At 36.0% G+C, this 20,018-nt stretch overlaps 1 protein-coding gene across 2 annotated transcripts in view; it reads left to right on the top strand.

Moving 5' to 3' along the window:
- Nucleotides 1-469: 469 nt before the first annotated feature.
- rsrc1 (arginine/serine-rich coiled-coil 1) overlaps nucleotides 470-20,018 on the top strand; it is a 143,484-nt gene continuing 123,935 nt past the window's right edge. Inside the window, exons 1-3 of one of the 2 annotated variants that reach the window (XM_012962980.3) lie at nucleotides 470-576; nucleotides 3,351-3,536; nucleotides 4,658-4,771. In XM_012962980.3, coding sequence (XP_012818434.1) covers nucleotides 3,361-3,536; nucleotides 4,658-4,771 — 290 coding nt within the window. In that variant the 5' untranslated portion in view covers nucleotides 470-576; nucleotides 3,351-3,360. Of the gene's footprint in view, nucleotides 577-3,349; nucleotides 3,537-4,657; nucleotides 4,772-20,018 lie in introns of those variants that run through there. The other variant, NM_001016318.3, reaches the window with a different exon arrangement.

Here is a 20,018-nt window from a genome sequence, read left to right as displayed (position 1 = left end):
GCCCTAGGCTCCCAGTATCAGGCTGCCGTTGGGGGGAAGCCAGTCGTCACATATTATCCTTACTATACGCTGTTGATGTTGATGTTGTTCAGATCCTGAGATTCGACAACAGCTTTAGGGTCGCCGGATGAACATGTTCCCTAGGCTGCACTGCTGTTTCCCCCTATATAATAACCCCAGGCTAGATGTTGGGGGCCTCTTGATCTCTAACTGTGGCCCTGCTTAGGCACCGCTCACTCATTTATTACTACAAATACCTCGTTCATATGCCTTCAAACGAAATTATCTATAAACTACAACTTTCACGGGTTCCTGTCTATGGGACTTTTAGGAAGTGGTAAATTATTAATGGAGCTGCAAAGATTTGCAGAGAGTGATAGCTAGAATACGTTTAAGATGATCCCTGATACTAAAGATTTTTTTCTTTAATTCTCCGAAATAGAGAGAACAGGGCTAATCGATTGCTCTGCACTCACTTATCTTGGCCTGTAGGTGTCCGCCGTAGATTAGTTGGGTCTGGCGCTTTGCTTGTAGCGTGTGCTGGGCAGGATCAGCTCGGTTGTTCGGTGCTTCCGGGTGAGTGCGTGTCAGCCTGGTTAGGGTGCTAGTGCCCTCATGTTGGTTGTGTGTGTGTGGGGATAGCATAGCAGCTTAGCGGTTTTACATGGACCGCAGAGTTCTTAGTAGAAGCGAACCCTGGGCCTGTGCTTTTGCTGTTTATTGTGTGCGGCTGTCTACGGTGTTTGGGCTCCTAGCGACAGGCATCTTATTTGAGACTGGATAACAGGCCTTGGGGTTCTTATGTGTCTGGTTCTGCCCTTCTGTGTGATGTCATTACTGGACTGAAGTTCCTGGTTCCCTTAAAGGTTCAGGGCACGCTGGAGCTACTGGAGGCCATTAATGCTCAAGCAAGGACATAGGGTCCAGCACAGGGTCTGCTCCAGGGATTCCCAAGTTTTATGTCAAGGAATATCTGGGGCCCTGTAGGGTCTGTTTTTCCATGGGTCATGAAAAGAAAGGTTTAGAGTCTTTAGAATAAAGCATAGCTGTTACTTGAGGTGATTCTGGCTCTTTTTATTATTATTATTTATACAGTACCATTATGTCACACAGTGCTCTACAGAGTGATTTACTGGATCTGTTTAACCTGCTGGTCCACAGAGTCTTACTGGCATAGTCTTTACGGGCTATGGTAAGACTAGTGCTTCTGGTGGGGTAGAAGTCTCTGTAGTCAATGTAGGGGGAAGGATGGGGCTTTGCAGGTGCTGCAGAGAGGGCATCACACACAGATTATAATGGGAGGCCAAGCTGTCTGTTAGTTTGTGTCTGGTACCCAGTACCAGCATTGTTGATAACCAGAGGAATCTGACATGCATTTTCTTGTTTGTCAGTAGCGCATAGTTATTCTTGTTAGCTGCAGGATTCCTCCTCCCTGCTCAGCCTATTAACTTTTACTTTGTCCCATGGCTTATGGTTTCCCTAGCAGAGTAAAGTTCTGATCATGGGTGGACAATTGTTGTTAATGTTGGTAAACAATTGGTTTGTTCCCTACAAATACCTAAAACAAACGTCATTTCATATTAGTAAAGATTCACCAATGTCTAAATAAAGCTAATAAAGAAGCAAAAGATTGTCTTATCATCTGAACTGTTCTGTTCTGTTTTGTATGTATTTTATTTGCTGATTGTATTTGAAAACTGAATGGTGTCTGCATATAGGATGTACATGCATTTGTAATATTCTGACAATATTTGTGTCCTTATCCAAATGAATTACCACCACTAGGTGTGTGTTATGGTATGTGATGCTATCCACCATGTTTTTTATCCTTAATTTAATGACAGCATTACAGTGTAATTGAGGTCAACCACAATTAGCATATGCCGCAAGCATATCTAATATGCCTTTGCATTAATATATGGGTTTGACATTTTCCTAAGGTGGTTTTCCACCTTTGAGTTAACTTATGAACAACTCCTTTAAGAAACTTATTATTATATAGAGTAGGGGTCCCCAACCTTTTATACCTGTGAGCAACATTCAAATGGAAAAAGTGTTGGGGAGCAACACAAGCATGAAAAAAGTTCTGGGGTTCCAAATAAGGGCTGTTATTGCCTATTTGGTAGTCCCTATGTGGACTGGCAGCCTACAGGAGATTCTATTTAGCACTATACCTGATTTTTATGTGCCAAAACTTGCCTCCAAGCCAGGAATTAAAAAACAAGCACCTGTTTTGAGGCCCTGGGAGCAATATCTAAGGGGTTGGTGATCAACATGTTGCTTGCAAGCCACTGGTTTGGGGGATCACTGATATAGAGAGTAAAATTCTAAGAGGATTTGCAATTGGTCTTTTTTTTTTTTTTTTTTCCAATTAATTTTAGTTTTTTTAATTATTTCAATTTTTGTTCAGGATCTCTCCAGTTTGGCGTTTCAGCAGCTATCTGCTGCTCCAAATGACTTTAGTAAACAGGGAGTGGTTTGAAAGAGAGACAGGTATATGACAAAACAAGAACCTGAATAGGAAAATAAGTTATAAAAAGTAACAATAAAATTGTAGCTTTACAGAGGCATAGTTTTTGGCTGCTGGGGTCAATGACCCCCATTGAAAGCTGTCAGCAGAAGACGGCAAATAATTCAAAAACTATAAAAAAAATAATAAAGACCAATTGAAAAATTACTTAGAATTGGCCATTCTATAACACACTAATAGTTAACTTAACCAACTCTTTTCTGATCTCTCTTCTGATTTCTGAGTTTTCTGATCTAGTACCCTTATGGCAGTAATAAGCAAGTTGGGTAGTGAAGAATGAAAATGTTGCTTTAATGATTGACCCCAATATAAGCAAGTATATACAGTTCCAGCAAAGATAGCACACCACTCAAACAGGGTTGATGCCTGGGTGCTACTGCAAGAAAATTTCAAAATACCAATGCAATAGAGGCCAGCACACTATGCTGTTCTCCCTGAGGAAAGTTCCTGTAAGGAACTGAAACGTTGGATAAATAAAAACCATGTAAGGAATTTTTTGTTAATCCTTTATTTTGCCTTGGATGGTGTTTCTTAAAGTCACCGGTGAATGAATAAATAGAAGAATTGCTGTGAAATGGTGTTCTGGTCCTGTTTATAGGTATTTACGTATTTTGACTTCAGCACCCATCTGTTAAACTGGTTAAGAGTGCGGACACACAGCTTGGCCATTTTATGTGTATGATCGGTTTTTCTCATGTGGATAAAAAACATGTTCTAACTGTAAACTGACTGTAGTTAGATGTGGTACCTATATCCTTTGCATTCATATTTGTTTACAACGTGGAAGCTAACAGTTGATTAAAAATCCCTTATTTTGTAGCTAGAGCAAAATGGGGCGCCACTCTTCAGATTCAGAGGAAGAAAACAGATCTCGTAAAAAAAAGAAACACCGCAAACGTTCATCTTCCAGTAGTTCGTCAGATGGCAGAACATACAGTCGTAAAAAGTCAGGAAAGAAATCAAGGTCTCGATCCCGAGAGGGATACTCACACTCCTATGACAAAAGGTGAGACACAACTTCAGGTGCCACCTTAATAATTGCTTGTTAAGATTTTTACAAATACTTTGTACAGTTTTAGCATATACTGGGTGAATTGTTTCTACATTTTTTGTGTGGGGATGTGCTGAAAGACTTTTCTGGGCACTTCCAGGCAGTGCAATATGAAACATAATATTATATAATAATACCAGTAAATTGAAGGGATTTTTTTTATATAAGTCATGAATGTTTTTTATACTAATGGTTATTTTAGGCTTTAGGTTATTTTAGAAGCCTAGCCCCCCAGGAATTGTGCAGATAAGTGGGAAATGGGGAAATAAAATTTAGTTTTTAGTTCAGCTTTATTGTCATATGCACAAAGTACAGTGCACATAGTGCAATGAAATCGTTACTTGAATGCCTTCTTCGTAGACAAAACATTTGACACATGAAAATAATTACTGGTAATAGGCTCCTATTAAAGTTATAATGTTTTGGAGAAAATAGAGAGGTAAAATAGAGGAAACAACATTATAGGAGAGCTGGAAAATTGGTTATACACAAACACTAGAGAAAGAAAACATCAGAAATAGGCCAAAATAGGTTAATGCCAACCATAAATATGTATGAGTGGAATCACCTACTGGATTTTAGAGGTTTAATGTCAGATACATGTTGGTTGTATCTCATCGAAAAGTTAGAGCAAGATAGTTAGTTTTAGCATCTTAAATTGATCCTTTTGTGCCTCAGTTCTGTTCTTATAGAACTATATGCAACAATATGGAGGGGGCCACTTTGTGCATTCCTGCAGTTGCTACATATGAGGGAAGCTTGCAAATAAAACACTGTTGTATGACTTAAAGGGAATATATCACAAACGTGTTATAACTTTTAACTACCTTTTGTTTCTTCTTTTTAATTTTTTTAAATGCTATTTAGGATGAATGTATGGTTCAGCAGTCAAGACTATATATAGTTTGTGTTGGGAGTTACCAGCTACTTATTCTTTTCTTGTCCGCCTTATCTTTTACCTTTCTTCAGCCACAACCAGACAGGCAGTGCTTTAGCTGACCCCCTTTAGCTGTTTTAAATGATAATAGAACAAGAGACATATATCCTATGTTGAAAAATCTGCCTTGCTCTTTCAGGCGCAGGCATCGTTCAAGTAGTGAGTCCTCTTACAGCTCAAGGAGGAAGCGAAGTTCCAGCAGGTCTAAGGACAGAGGAAGGACTCGCAAGTATCATAAGTCACGAACGTCAAGGTACCATTAAAACTAATTCCTTCTTGTGTTGTATTTCCTTTTAAAATGGGACCTTTCCAAATTCTATTCTGTTGTGCTAGTCAGGCAAAAATAAATACTGTACTTAACTATATAAATTATATCAATCCCTGTTTCCTCCAGTATTGGAATTTATATTCACAGCAAGCACGCAGGTGCCATTTTGTGAACACTGTTATTAAGACAAACTTTGCATCATACCCAAGTCTTGTTCATGTGCCAGGATGGGGGACGTGGTGCCCACGCACACGTTATACAATTGTAGGCTGTAAGTTGTGAGAGGGGATAAGTACAGTAACATTTAGGAATTGCAAAATGGAAAGTCAAAGTATAGAGAAGGGGCAGACAAAATATGAATGTCAGCTGAGATTTTTACATTTACCTTTAGTTTTTATGTTTTAATAAAAAAAAAAAAAAATTTGGGTTTTACGTTTAATTTAAAAAGGACTATTTTTATACAGCTTTTTTATGTCTGGGTGACAAGTCTCCTTTAAAAGTTCAGAAAAATACCTACACCTGACCCTATTCAGATGTCACTTCAAAGACAAGAATATGAATATAGTATATCCAGATTGGGTGGAGTTTTGGGTAGCACAGAAGCATAACTGGGTATGACTAAGGTGGTCAGAGATGTGGCCTCACTTGTCCCATTTTTTCACTCAATTTGGGAAGTATTCGTTAAATATAGGGCAGCATGGATTTAAATAGTTTGAACGGTTGCCATGCCGAGCTGGGGTGCTAGGTTCAATTTCAGCAAGGGAACTGCAAGTTTTGTAAATGCCTTCCAGGTACTCCAGTTTCCTTCCACCTCCCTTACACTACTACAACCAATCCCATACCTTGTTCTGTAGTGAAGTGATGTATTCTGGGGCTTGTAGTCCCAAAAGTGAGGGAGGGGTTGCTTTACACTTTCAGCATACGGGATCTTGGGAAGTAGTTTGTTGGGGTTATTATGTTTTTCTTCAGTCTGGAATGAGGTGTGTTTAAAAAAAAACCCAAAAACATTTATATTTATTTCTAGTTCAGATACTGTTTATGCACCTTTTCTACATAATCTCATCTGAATGAGAGCATATCAAAAAGAGGACTTATACAAATCTTTAAAAGATTACCTGTAGCAGACTGCCTGTAGCAGTATCCAAACACACACTAAAGAAAAAAACCAAGACTGAAGGACTTCCTCCTGTTCTGTGCTTTATTGAAGGGCACCTATAATAGCAACATTGTTTCCCCCACCAGAGGGGGGGGGGGTGTAATAGAGAAAATTAGGACAAGCAATTTTTTGCCAGAATATGCCCCTAGCAAGCGCTATGCCACCTGCAAACGGGGGGAGCTCATGGTGCAGGCAGCCATGTTGGGGCACACTTGTGTATAATGCAGGATTGCCTTTGCTTGCTCATTATGCACATGTATGTTGCCTGGAATCTTTAATCTCCTTTTCTGATTATACGTCACTCACTCACAAGGGAAATTTCTGCCAAAAGTTCTATAATATTATTAGGAGAAAGCAGGTTGAGGTCCCTGTGAGAGCTTACAATCTAAGAGTGAGTGAGACATATGGTAAGGATAACCAGTGTGATTATAGAGTTCCTGTTGGTTGGGATAGAATGGTAAGTGAAAGATGGAAACCAGTAGATAGCTTCAAGTACAAGGTACTGGTCAGTTATTATAGGAAATAAAAGAAGACTGTTTAATTTGAAATATCTCTTTATTGGTTTTCCAAATGCTGGGTATCATATCTCGGCATACCTCCAGTATTTGTGATCGCCTCCATGCTGTGTTACAGGCTTTACAGTTTACAGCCTGGGTTACTGTCTAGTAGTTCCTCTGAGGACATATTATCTTGGACACCTCTTAGGACCTGTGTTGGAGAAGTACTACTTTTCCAAAATCTAGCGATTAGTGTTTTATCGGCATAGAACAAATGGTGTCGCCTTTTTCCATGTCAGGCAATATAAGGAGTATAGCCATTGCAGTTGTAATCTCAACTTGCAAGTTGAGCTTGGTTTTAAGGATCCTTGTAATATCTTGTTATAGGGGTTGTATGTTGGGACAGTCCCAGAAAATGTGGGTTAGTGTTAGACTGTTTAAATGGAAAATGGCATTTTGAAGATCAATCCTCCACTTATAGCTAATACTGAAGCTGCCACCCGTTTGCCACAGAAAAATGAAAAATTAATTATGCCTCCAAAACTGCAACCAGAACAGTTCTTTGATCAACATTATGTTGAATTGATCCCAGTAGCCTTGTATTTTCTAAGATTCTGCAAATGTATGTTTATATATTTATCCTTGAATTAAACCAAATAAAGTTTTCCATAAAACGAAAAAAAAAAATAGTTTTGTATACTTTATACAAGTATTCTTCTGCATGTTGTTTTCTGTTCCTTTTCTTATAACATGGCTTTAGGTGTATAGCTCAATTACCAGTCACTGTATTTAATTTTTTTTTTTGCTTTTGTAGGTATTTTTAAACGCTTCTTATGAGTTAAGCATGCCTTTAACCACTGTATCTATGAATTGAAAGGTGTCCTGCAGCAACATGGCAAAATGCAAATACGATTTAATAAGACCTTAAACTGAATTTTTTTGTAAGGAAAGCGTGATTTACATTAAATTAGGATTAAAAAAAGATTTAGTTTTGTTTTATTGAGCATTTGCTTAATAACATTTTGCCTCCTTGAGACAATAATTTGCTTGAGAAACTCCGGTACATCCTCTGCCGAGAAATTGAAAGCAACAGCTCCCTCTCTAAACCTCAAATGGCAAGATGCAAAGAAGTATTTCAGCTCAGCAAAATTTAATAAATCATCCCATTTCCTAATAAGATCATATTATATGGTGATGTGGAAGAGGCATTTGAAATCACATCTCCTCATTAATATACATCAGTCTGGGGAATAGAATACTTTATGTGGAGATGTCACTGATTCTGCGTCTTAGTTTACTAAGTGGAACAGGTTGATGTGATACTGGGTGCTATTTGTCAATGTCTCGTTAAAATGGTTTGGGTCTAGTTATGGAGTCCAGAAAAGACGCTGGCTGATAAATCAAAAGTGGATTGAGTGGACAGGAGGCAGTGATTGATACTGTGACAGGATATGAAGAAAGGAATCTAGACACAAGCATGTATGATATTGAATATAAGAAAGAAAATGGCCTCAGAGTATGAATATTATTCACAGAAATGAGAATAATATCAGCTTTAAAATATTGCAGGGTGATGATTGTAAATGCTTTTTATTTGATATTCATACTGAGGAGAGACAAAATATAAATGTGTTTTTTTGCCTAAGAAAGTACACTGTACTGATGAGTATTCTTCGTGCAAACAAGGGTGCAAAATTACCCATGTCTTGTAGGAAACCGTTTAGAGCAGTGCTGTCCAACTTCTGTGGTAGCAAATGCTGGATTTTTTTGTGGCCTACATGCTGGCGGGCCAATCATAGCAGCCCCTTTTAAGCACTCCTTTTTTTTTAAACTACACCAACTTGTATTCGCTTCAGGGATATCACCCATGACCCATATGTGAAAGAAGTGGATAGCACAGACACACCCAGCAGATAGTTAAACCCCTCAAGGACCCTCTAACAACTATTTCCAAATGCTGACAAACTGCCAGAACAGACCCCTGACACACACACACACACACACAGGCAACATAGGCAGGCAGAGTATGGCACACACAGGCAGAGTAGGGCAGGCAGCAGCAGCAGCAGCAGCATAGGTAAGGCAGAGCACGACACACACAGGCAGCATAGGGCAGGCAGAGCACAACACACACAGGCAGTGTAAGGCAGACAAATTATGGCAGGCAGTATAGGGCAGGTAGAGTATGCCACACACAGGCAGAGTATGGCATGCACAGGCAGTGTAGGGCAGGCAAAGTATGGCACACACAGGCAGGGTAGAACAGGGCAGGCATATTTATGTAAGTAACTGATCATGACCATTCTAAGATGAACATTTTGTAGTACAGTACATGAAGCTTACACAAAGTCGCACTAGCCAGACAGGTGGGGACCACACATGGGGGCTGCGGGCCGCCAGTTGGATGGTGCTGATTTAGAGGATAGCCTATGTTCAAGTAAGATCAGGGCCATGGCAGTAGATTAGTCGCCTAAGGGGCATCTCATGTCCACCCTGTGCTCAAAATTAATGAATTAGACTTTTTTCCATTGGGCATTCAACCAGCCACCTGAAAGACTTGTGGTTCTTCTATAAAATATTTGGGAAAGAAAATTCTTTAAACCCTCTTACTTATTAAATGGGTTCTAAATTTACAATTAACGTGTGCTTATTTTGCTAGCGAAGAGAAAAATAAGCCACTTTGCGTTATGTGTTATTTTTTATTGTGGTGTTAAATTTACATGCATTCAATCCCTTACATTTAAATATTTTGTAGAGCCTTAATTTACAGTGAAAAAAAGTATTTTAGGAAAGGTGGGTATGAGTTTAGCACATTGGCCTATTAATCCAGCAATATTGGCTGTAGGTCACCCAGGTTAGTTGGATGACATTTGTACACCTCATTTGCTTGCAGAAGATTCACCTCTTTGCACTTGAACTACTTCATTGCTACTTTGGCCTTCATTTAACATCATTATTCTATTGATAGATGAATTGTCACCCACCCAAGCTTTGTAGCAGACTAAAACAGGATCTGTTGCATTATTTCTACTTTTTTTCATTTTTTATATTAACTATTTGACTGATTAGTCAAAGGGGGAATGCCAGTAGCACAAGGTATCAGGCGCTAGCATCTATTGAAGGTTAGGTGTGCCTTCATGTAGGAAATACAAGTTCAACAACTAGATTGAAATTCATTTGATCTAACCTTGCTTATTTCTGATCTTGCTCATTCCCATACCTTGTGTCTCAACCCCTTCACCTTTTGAATTGTAAGCTCTTGTGGACAGGGCCCTCTTTACCGCTTGTATCAGCTATTGGTTGCTTTGTCCACAAGTTCAGTGTGTAAACACATTTATTTTACAGTGCTGTGAAATATGTTGACGCTTTATAAATACATGTTCGTAAAAGTATTGTTAATAATAGCGCAGAGGTAAAGACCTGGAGATCAGCTATACAAAGCCAATGAGAAATTTAAGTCTGGCAAATACAAATGTGGAAAATTCATTATGTTCCATGCAAATTACAAGATTTACTATAGCTTTTTATGGCTATATCTATCATGTAAAAACCAAGCGAGCAATGTTCACAATAAATAATTTATGCAGAAGTGTCTTATTGCACAGATCATACATCAATGAATATGTTAGCAATTTTTCCCTAGAAGGGACAGCACTACTAAATGTTCATTATTGAAGTGTACTATATAGTATGATTTCTGAATCTTGCAGCAGTTCTTCAGCAGGTACTATTTTAGGGGTGCTTTAACACAACACTTATTTTGTGCTGAGTATATTTTGTCCACATCATTTCATAAAAACCGGTTATGTTATAGACAACAGCTTACCCCTTGATACGGTGGGTCCAGGTGCTCAAGCCCTAGACCTTCAGCATTGGGAGCCAACTCAAGGCAAATTTTCTCAAATAGAATGGCTGGCACATCCAGATCACCACCACGATGAAGTCAAGAATCTTAGTTTATATTAAAAGCATTCCAAAATGTATTGATATTCATACACAATTATACATTAATAGCTTTTATTTTGTCCAGTAAGGTCAAATCTTTGGTATATTGGGACCACAGCTTGGAGAGACCGCAGAACCCCCCACCCATTACAGAAACTTTGTGTTTATTTCCTTCTAAACAATTTTGAACACGGCTTATGCTGAGTATAATAAGAAACCATTTAGAAAAATAATTCACCCAAAATGTATTTCAGATTAACAATGAAAACATTTTACTCAAAAAGACTTTTTCTCAAACACTCAAGCTGTCCCTATAGTAATCTGTAGCACTGATTATTTTAACCAGTGTGTGACTTTCCAATTATTTACAAACTACACATTTCCTCTGCTCTAACAGTTCAGCTAATTTGTTCAAGAAGTGCAGGGAAATGTATTCATCAGTAAAAAGTTTTCTTCTAAATGTATTTGCTTTGTGATATGAGGAGAAAAAAGGTTTTCTATTTTCCTTATATACTCTTCTTGAAGTTCCTCCAAATTAGATTTTAAATGCCAATTAGGAGGTTGAATATAATAAAATAAAAGCAAATACATCCAAAATGGCCTCACCTTATGGCTAGTTAGGCTTTTGAGAGAACAAGAGGAACCTTTGCTCCTAGCATGGCTTTGAGAAAGATATCCTGCTTAATGAACACATTAATTAGAACTATAACTATTTATAAGATGATAATTAGAGACGAAGCATGGTAAACTGGGCTTTTCCTGCAATTAATGGAGGATTAATTACTGGAGGTAATGAAGTGGATTTTTAAATACATTGAGGTGAAGTACAGAGATGCACAGAGGCTTAGTGATAGTTGCATAATTATTTCAGGCTGTTTGAGCATAGCTCGTATAAGATCGCTAATAAGCATCATTGCATCATTATGTATGCACTTAAAAAGACTTACCACCAAAATGAATACCTAATTATTTCTAATTGGAAGGACTCTGTGTAGTCATTGAGCTGTTTGTAGCCATTTTAAGGTTCATTTAACTATCCTTTGGGCCATATGATAGATTGCAAAACAGCTTCCTCTATACCCTGGCCTTGGCTGGCACAGTTAATCATTTGTAGTGGGCCAGAGTCGGTAATGGATTTACTCACGCAGAGGTCAAAACCAAGTAGTCTGAGCAGAGTTTCTCTTTTTGATGAATCTTGACTGTATTCATTAGGAATTAGTAACATAATTATGTCTGTCAGTATGTTTGGGTTTCTGTGTGACTTGGTCTTCTTTCACCGCTGGCCCTCCCGATAAGGTATCAATGTCACAGTATGCTGAATATTTATCTAGTAAAACCATTTAGCGAATGCAGTTGTAGCATATGCTTCGTCACATAAGCTACTTTTCTTCATTCATGTGCCAACTTAAACAGTGCTGTATATTTCAACACAATCATATCATTTGCTTCTGATTGATTGGTGAGTGAATGTTCTTCCCAAGGACAACATTTAGGGCTTTTAAGGGCATCTCAGAGGAATTGGTCATTGAGCATTAAGAGGTGAAAAAAATGAAATTCAGACATTAACCAGAGTTTACAAGTTAGTGGCATCTATGTGTAGAATGTTGACAGCCGTTAGAATGAACGGATACATCATGGCCAAAAAAAGCTATATATTTTGACTCTTAACTTATTCTTTCTCTAGACGCCTACTGCATTAAAGCCCATTCAGGACTTGTTTGCATGACTGGAATGTCAACTTCAAGCAATTTATCAGCAAAACATTATGATTGGTCTATAGTTATTTTTATCTCCCCATATCAGATTTATTATGATATCCCATTAAAAAAAGAGTCTGAGAAAGTTATTCAATGGGTACCTTGTCCTGTTAAACCTAATCAAAGCCATCTGTGGTGTGTTGTTAAGGTATATAAGCCATTCATGTAGCTTAAGAAAACAGCGGTGGAGCAAATTGTATTCTAATAAAACAAAGGTCAGCTTTACCTTTTTATTATGAAAAATGTGGTTCTAATCATTCCTTTCATGTGTAAATATGAGGCTAAAAATTTGCTGAACCGCAAAGATTTGTAATAATAAAGGTACACCAAGCTTTATTTTAAAAGTTTCATTTTAAAGGTTTTAATCTTTGGTGGTAGCGAAGCACAAGTATTCCTTTTAACAGGCTGGTGATAACGTTGACCTAACGTGCTCTAGGTTAGGCAGTAAACCAATTAAATATACAATTTTAATGCTGAAGTACTTAATTCTGACTCAAGAAACTTGGTAGATTTATCCTCTGCCTTACTTCAGGGTGGTAACCACTTCAGGGATTTTGTTTGTTCTTTGTGGTTTTACCTAGGCTAAGCTGGCTTTTTATTTTTTTGCTCCATTCTAATTTGGTTACACTGTGTGCTTTTTTTTTTTAGACTATTCTTAAAATTATAGAATTAGTAAGTACATAAGTAGTTTTGACTTTTCCATTTCCTATTGGCTGTGTATCTTTATTTTAAACCCATTCCAAATACTTTCAGACCACTCTAAATTATGATAATTCCCAGATTACTATACAAAATGTAGAAACACAACATTAAGGGGGTTATTTATCATTTATATTTTATTTTTTACTACAATACATTTTTTTTGTCCTAAAAATCATAAATTTAAAATATGGTTTAAAAAAAATACAAAATTTCAATATTTATTAGGTAAAAAAATGAAAAGTTAAATTTAGCCATTTGAAAGGCGCGTTTGCAAGATAGTATAGAAGTCAATGGAGGCTGTCCTAGGCAAAACTTTGAACTTTATTCAAATTGTGTTTTTTGAATTTTCTTCAACTTTCAGACCCAATAAAAATTATGACTACAATATGTTTGTGTTGCTGCACAGTTTTTTTGATCATGTTTTTTCAGTTGGATTTTTAAATGAATAAGCTAACAATCAATTTTTTAAAAATTTCAAGATTATTACATAAATAAGATTTTTGATAAATAGGCCTCTAAAAGGCTGAGCCAGCTCTTACCCCGTGTTCAAAGAAGCCTGTGAATGTTTGCATTGAATGGAGCTGAAAGTTCCATCCCAGTAAATTTGAATGTATGAAATTTGCTTTATTTGGGGAAATATTGATTAATTGCCTAAAAAACACTTAACATCTATTACACTTTATTATCATTGCCTTATATGGTGTTTAAAACACCACGTTTTCTCTAAAGAAGCCACCTTAATCAAATTCTTTAATGACATGAAGACTGTTAATACATTTTATGACTTGTGGTACATTGTCAGTCATGTTGTATGAAAAATAATGTAAAGCTTCATATTTCATAGATGAATGTTCCATTATTTTAATAGTGTAAAATCTCTTTAATATTGCTATTTTTTCATGATTTACATATTTAAAAAAAATATTTATCTGTGGGATACTGTCCCTGTTCTAAAATATGCTAAAAGTGGGAATCTTGTTACTGCATTGTTACGTTATCAAGTGGCTCTGTAGTGTCTAGATGCTGTGGTCTGTAGTTTGTGATTAAGGACTCATCCAGATGCTAAAGACCTTTTAACACTCTCCCTCAATTGTTGCTGCACAATTTCAGAATGCTCTTTTACTGATGTTTAATAAACCACCAGTCTATTCATCTATATACTAAATGTTTTCAGTCTCAAGGATCTATTCGTGCCCTAAATGCTTCTGAGTGGTAACGTTCATCTTATAATGAAGCCTTTCTGTTCCAGGATACTGTAGTCACCATCCAGAGTGTATGCGTAATCATAAATTGTTAAATGAGTATAGACACCATGTACCCCATCTCATGGATCTTAGTGACCAGATCTTGACTCAATTAACAGTTATTCTAGGCTGGCACGGGAGCTATTGTTTTCCACCACCATGACAAATACCTTGTGCAAGATATAGTCTTCAAGAGGAAAAGTCCTTGTATAGAGTGGGGGAAATTCAACCATCAAAACCAGAACCAAAACTTAGGGCTAGGGCTAAGGTGCACCTGATATGGTTGTGGCACTTTTTTTTAATCAGTTTAAAGATATTGACCTCAATGTGTCCAACTTATAACTTTTCCCCACTAATCGAGATTTTTAGATATTTAGCATATTTTCAGTGGGTACATCAGAGTATGTTTGAATGGAAACCACTCTATCATCCTTCATACTTTCAGATTCTCAAGGATTGTGGAGAATTTTCGAGATACTTTGCCGTTAAAGTCTCAAGGAAATTCAAGTGACAAATAATAAATAACCAACAATGATAGAAGTGATGAGAACATTATGATATATGGTTCTCAGGTGTGCTGAGAAAAATCAAGATTTTTCAAATCTATGCTTAAATGTTGGTGTGGGGAATTTTGTTTTACAACACAGCAGTGTTTCATCTTCAACTTATATTATATGTATTATACTCCTTGGATATACAGGACATAATGTAATTGTTTAATCTAATATAGTAAAATAAGCAAAATAAATATAACCTAGTCTGACAATATATTCTGCCTATCATTTATTTTCCATATTTACTGTTTTTTTTTATTTAAATTTAATTAAAAACTAACATGGTTTTGCTGTACAATAATGAGCACTGTATAAACAACCCCCTTCCTTCTCCTTGGTTGTGACAGTTTTCACTTATAGAAGAGCCACATAAAAACAGATTTTTCTTAATTTAAACAATTGGCAAAAAGTATGTTTAGTGGTAACACTATTCATAAAACATGAATATACTGCTCCTGTAAAAGTGAACATAGGAGACCTATTCTACAGAAGGTTTATTAAAATCCCATGTTTTGCTAAGCAGTCTAGGAGACAACTGTTGACTGTAGGTCATAGAGCGAACCTTTGGGAGCTAAGGTGTATGCTGTTTTACAAAATAGCATTTCAAAAAATAAATAGGTCTGAGTGGATCTTGAAAAATAGATATTACAGTGCAGTGTAATACCATTCTGCATACATAGGGTGTTGCTCAATTTGAAGTTTCCTTGGGTTTATTAAAGTTCAATAAAACTTAAAATATAGATTTATATTGAAGATCTTTTTGGATTTTAATTATTTTAATAAAAGTTTTGGATTTTAATAAAAAAATCCATTTTCTTGAGGACAGTCCAATCTAAGAAATGTGCTTATCTCTGAATCTCTAGGGATGCCTCTAAGTTTCCGGAACAATATGCAATAGGAAACCAATTTTCTTTAACTTAAGGCAGCTTTAACCTTAAACAGCGTGACGGCTTTTTAACAATCATAATATCTCCAGATAGATTTAGTTGGACCCTTTAAATCCCTAAAGAAGCACAAATGACAAGTTAAAGAAGGAAATGCTGTTATTAGGCTGTATAAAAAGTACCTGTGAATGCTTTGAGAGGGTGTTAAAGCTGAACGTGCATGCATTTCGCTTAGTGCCAGATGCAGAATGTGTTTTTTGGAGGCACGGCCAATGTGAAAATAAAAGAACATTATTATGGAGTTTTTATTTGGGAATAAATAGTTAGTAACCGTAGATAAACATACATGTAATGTGAAAATACAGTACATTTTTATTGCTGGTTATCTAGCAAATAATGAACTCTTCCTAGAAATCTAAATTGTCTCCTCGCAGGGTGATCAGTGATTTTGTTCAATCCATATAAAAAGACAATTGCAAGAAAAGAAGGCATCAGGGTTACTTTTTGCCTTAACTAACTAAGCCAAAGACTCAAGGTATATATGAGACTAGCTAGAACAACCTGTTTGTTGTTTTTGGTCCACAAATGAAGAATACTCACTATTAAATAAGTGCTGAAATTAAGAAATGCTTCTCCTTCTGCCTTCTTTTGTTTTAAAGAGGCAGTACCCTCGTGTTTAACATGAGTTCAGTGAATAGGACTTGGGCTGACCATACTATTTGCTTATTGTTTTAATCACAAAAAAATGTTTTTGTTATGTTTGAGCTAAACAGGGCACACAATGAAACCAAAGCTACTCCATGTTTTGTCCTCATGAGGGTGATAATTTAGATTAAAAGTTAATTTAAAGGTAAAATACTGATCATGGTCATGTCTAGTTATTAGCTACATAAACAGCTAGAATACTATGCCTGGAAGGAAGTTAAATTAAATATGCCTCCTTTTCTAGTTGTATAAAGGAATATATCAGTGATAGTCTGAGACAATTTGAAAATGGTAAATTTTTATTTGTTTATTTTAGATTTTTTAGCTATTGGTCCAGCAGTTCTCCAGTTTGGAGTTTTAGTAGCTATCTGATCGAATTTACCATAGTAGGCAGGAAGTAGTTTGGTTGAGTAATTTTAAATAGAAATGTAAGCAAAAATAAATAGAAATGTAAACTTAATAATTTTGCATAATGAAAAAAACCCTAAGAGCTGGACAGAAAAATGAGAAAAGGCATATAATTCAAAAACTGCAAAAAAACTGTAGATGTAGTTTAAAGGGAACCTGTCACCCAGACATGAAAATCCGTATAATAAAAGTAATTTTCTAATTAAAATGAAACGTAAATTCTTTTTTTTTTTTTGTTAAAACATCAATATCTGGTAAAGGTATTTAAAATCCTAGCTGTCAATCATATATTGCCCACCCCTGCAGACAACTACTTTTACTTTCCATTCTACACTTCCTAGATGTCACTGCAACCTTCTCATTCCCCCTTCTTCCTCTCCACCCATAATATGAAACAAATGCTTGTATTTATAACAGTATTCACAAAATGGCACCTGCCTGCTTGCTGTGATTGTGTAATTTCAAGACTAAACTTTACTTATACTATATAAATAATTTCATTTTGCCTGACTAGCACAACAGAAATGAATTTGGAATCATTTCTTAGGGTGACTGGTCCCCTTAATGGTGGACTACCCATTTAATAATTTCTTTGCAGGCTGGGTAGATAATAAAGTTTTAAGAAATTCCATATGCTTATGTTTTTGTTTGCTTTTGTATATTCTCCAGTTGTTTTTGACTAAACAAATCATTAGTCAAACTGTGTTGCCACACAAGAGAAAATAAAAAGGGCCACTAATAGGTGGACTTAGCTATAATCATATGACTGTAAAAATAGTAAATAGACCCATGCGTGCCAGAAAAAGTGAAAGCAGAACAGTGGTGCTGACTTTCACTATAAAAATGCAGCTTTTTTCAGCACACTTTTCTTTAAATTATACACTCATCTTGTTTTGATTATAGTGTCCCTTTAACATTTAACTGCTAGTTGTCACTGCTCTTTATTGAATCTATACCTGTGTTAGTAAGAGTGTTACAATTTTTACCTAAAACATGTACAGTATGCTACATGGCTCCATCTGTTGCATTGTACTACTAGTTGTAGGTGTCTAGTAAACCATTCACTCATAGGATGTAAGTTTGAGGTTAGAATATATCTTTATTGTCACATCATTCAGAAACTCACTAGTAGCAGATTGCTAAGTACACACTTGATATGCCCTTCTTTTTATTCTTACATTAGCTAACACAGGTATGCTATGGTGGCTATGAGGGATTTCAGTACGGAGGGCACTTTATCTCTTTCATTTATAAGCAATACTGATACATTCCTGTTGCTTTTCATAGGAACATAAGCGTATCACTTTACTGTTGGCAAGCTAACTGCTCAAAATATTGTTATTCCGGAAATCCAAGTCATATTTGAAACTATATAGAACATTTTTATTTCTTAAATACAATGTTTCTGTTTGTACCTTAGCCAGTAGTGACAGGCTTTACGTTTTCAAGCAGTTTGTTCTCTCATTATAAAAAATGTACACAAATTCAGGATGAAACTGCTAAGCAGGTATGGAGCCTGGTCATTGGAAAATGTGGGCACTGAAGTCTACTTATTTAAAAAAAAAAAAAAAAAAAAAAAAAACTATGTTACTATTGTGATATATAGTTATATCACTTCATGATGACATTCAGTAACTTGAAAATGTATTGGTTTGCTTTTTATGAATATTTTATTTGCCCATTGATCTATTGGTGATGTTTTTTCTCAGTTACAAAGATTAGGTGTTTCTGTGTTTTAGTTGCAACTTAATATTAACCAAAAATAAAATACCTTCCTTTATGTAATTTTTTTCTTTCCTGCTGTTTATCAGAATCCCTTACAGGTATTAAATAATTAAATAATAACTTACATCCTATAGCAAATCCTCTGTCCCTTTTTCTGTCTACACTTTAGGAAATAATAAGGTTCTGTTCTAAAACCATGCTGACTACTACTTATGTTAAATCAGTTGGGAGAGAATGATTTCTCAAAAATATGAATATCTTTCCACTGCTAATGTCAAGCCAGACATATAATGTATTTCCTATTTTGAATATCTTTCCTGCAAACCATATACATAACACCAGACTAATAGTATTTGTAAGTGCTTAACCATTGTTGGATATATTTTATATGCTTAAGATTTTACGCATTTGATTAATTGATTTTGCACATTTTAGAGCATTTTTCTTTTTATGTGTCATCTGTGTATTGAGTTTAAATTCATTTTCACTGGACCAACACTCCAGTAGGAGTCACAGCTTCAGGGTTTGGACACTTGCTCACAGGCTTTTTTGAGGCAGGTATGTTTGTGTTGTTCTTTATTGTATGTGAGACATGGTTACCTGACAGCTAAAATGCCAATATGGCCTACTTAATGATAAATAAACTGGATATATATGGGCAGTTGGATATGATTAAGCCTTTAAAGATTTGCAGTCTCTTACCCCACAAATGGGTATAAAAAGTACTCATTCGTGAAAGAAGAAAGTTGCTATTAAACTATTGCAAGGATGATATATATATACTTTCCTGGCTTAGCTGAAATCAGTAATAATATGCAAGTTGCTAATCTTTAAGAATATGCTACTACTACTTTCAGACTGCTGTTGCAGTGTGCTGGAAATCGGATCTGTGGCTGCCTTATAGTTTAAAGAGATTTCTGAGTGTGGGATTGTCTCAGACCCAGTTCAGACACTGTGAACTGAGCTGGGACATGATACAACAGAAAGGTCCCACTATGGTTTCAAAGAACAGTTCTAAATATTTCAAAATAACCCTCTTTTTAATGGATATCTAGCATCATCTTATTTTAACAATTGGAATTAGATTTCCTTCAAAGTGATTTATTACTTTGTGAAATTTGAGCATATATGTTGTTATCAACCCCTTTTGCATTAGTGATACATTTAGAAAAAGAAATGGAAGCGTCTTTGACATCAATATCAATCTCTTTCTGACTAGAAACAGAAGATTGCAGTTTCATATATCCAAATGAATGATAAAAGACAAGACTTTAAATGATGTCTTTGGTAGCTAAAACCTCCACAAACACATAGCTGATAATACCATGAACACAGATGTAGTAGCCAGTGCCTCATTTAGAGATTTTTCAACAAAATGTGTCTGTGGCACAGGTATGGAATCCGTTATGCGGAAACCCATAATCCCTTTTTTAGTAGAGTTTAGATATGGCGATCCAAATTACGGAAGAATGTAGGATTTGGAAAATCTGAGGTCCCGAGCATTCTGCATAACAGGTCCCATACCTGTATACCAGAAAAGCTAATTTTATTTGAAATCTATGTTAGTAAAAATAATCACATACAGAGAAATGGGTTTGAAGTTTGTATTTTATTAAACATTAATGTAAGGGTAACCAGCGATTCATAGCCTGTGG

This window comes from Xenopus tropicalis, chromosome 5, assembly GCF_000004195.4.
Source record: "Xenopus tropicalis strain Nigerian chromosome 5, UCB_Xtro_10.0, whole genome shotgun sequence".
In the NCBI taxonomy this organism is placed as follows: domain Eukaryota; kingdom Metazoa; phylum Chordata; class Amphibia; order Anura; family Pipidae; genus Xenopus; species Xenopus tropicalis.
The sequence above is the reverse complement of the archived record's forward strand: the minus strand, read 5'-3'. Positions and strand labels throughout refer to the sequence as shown.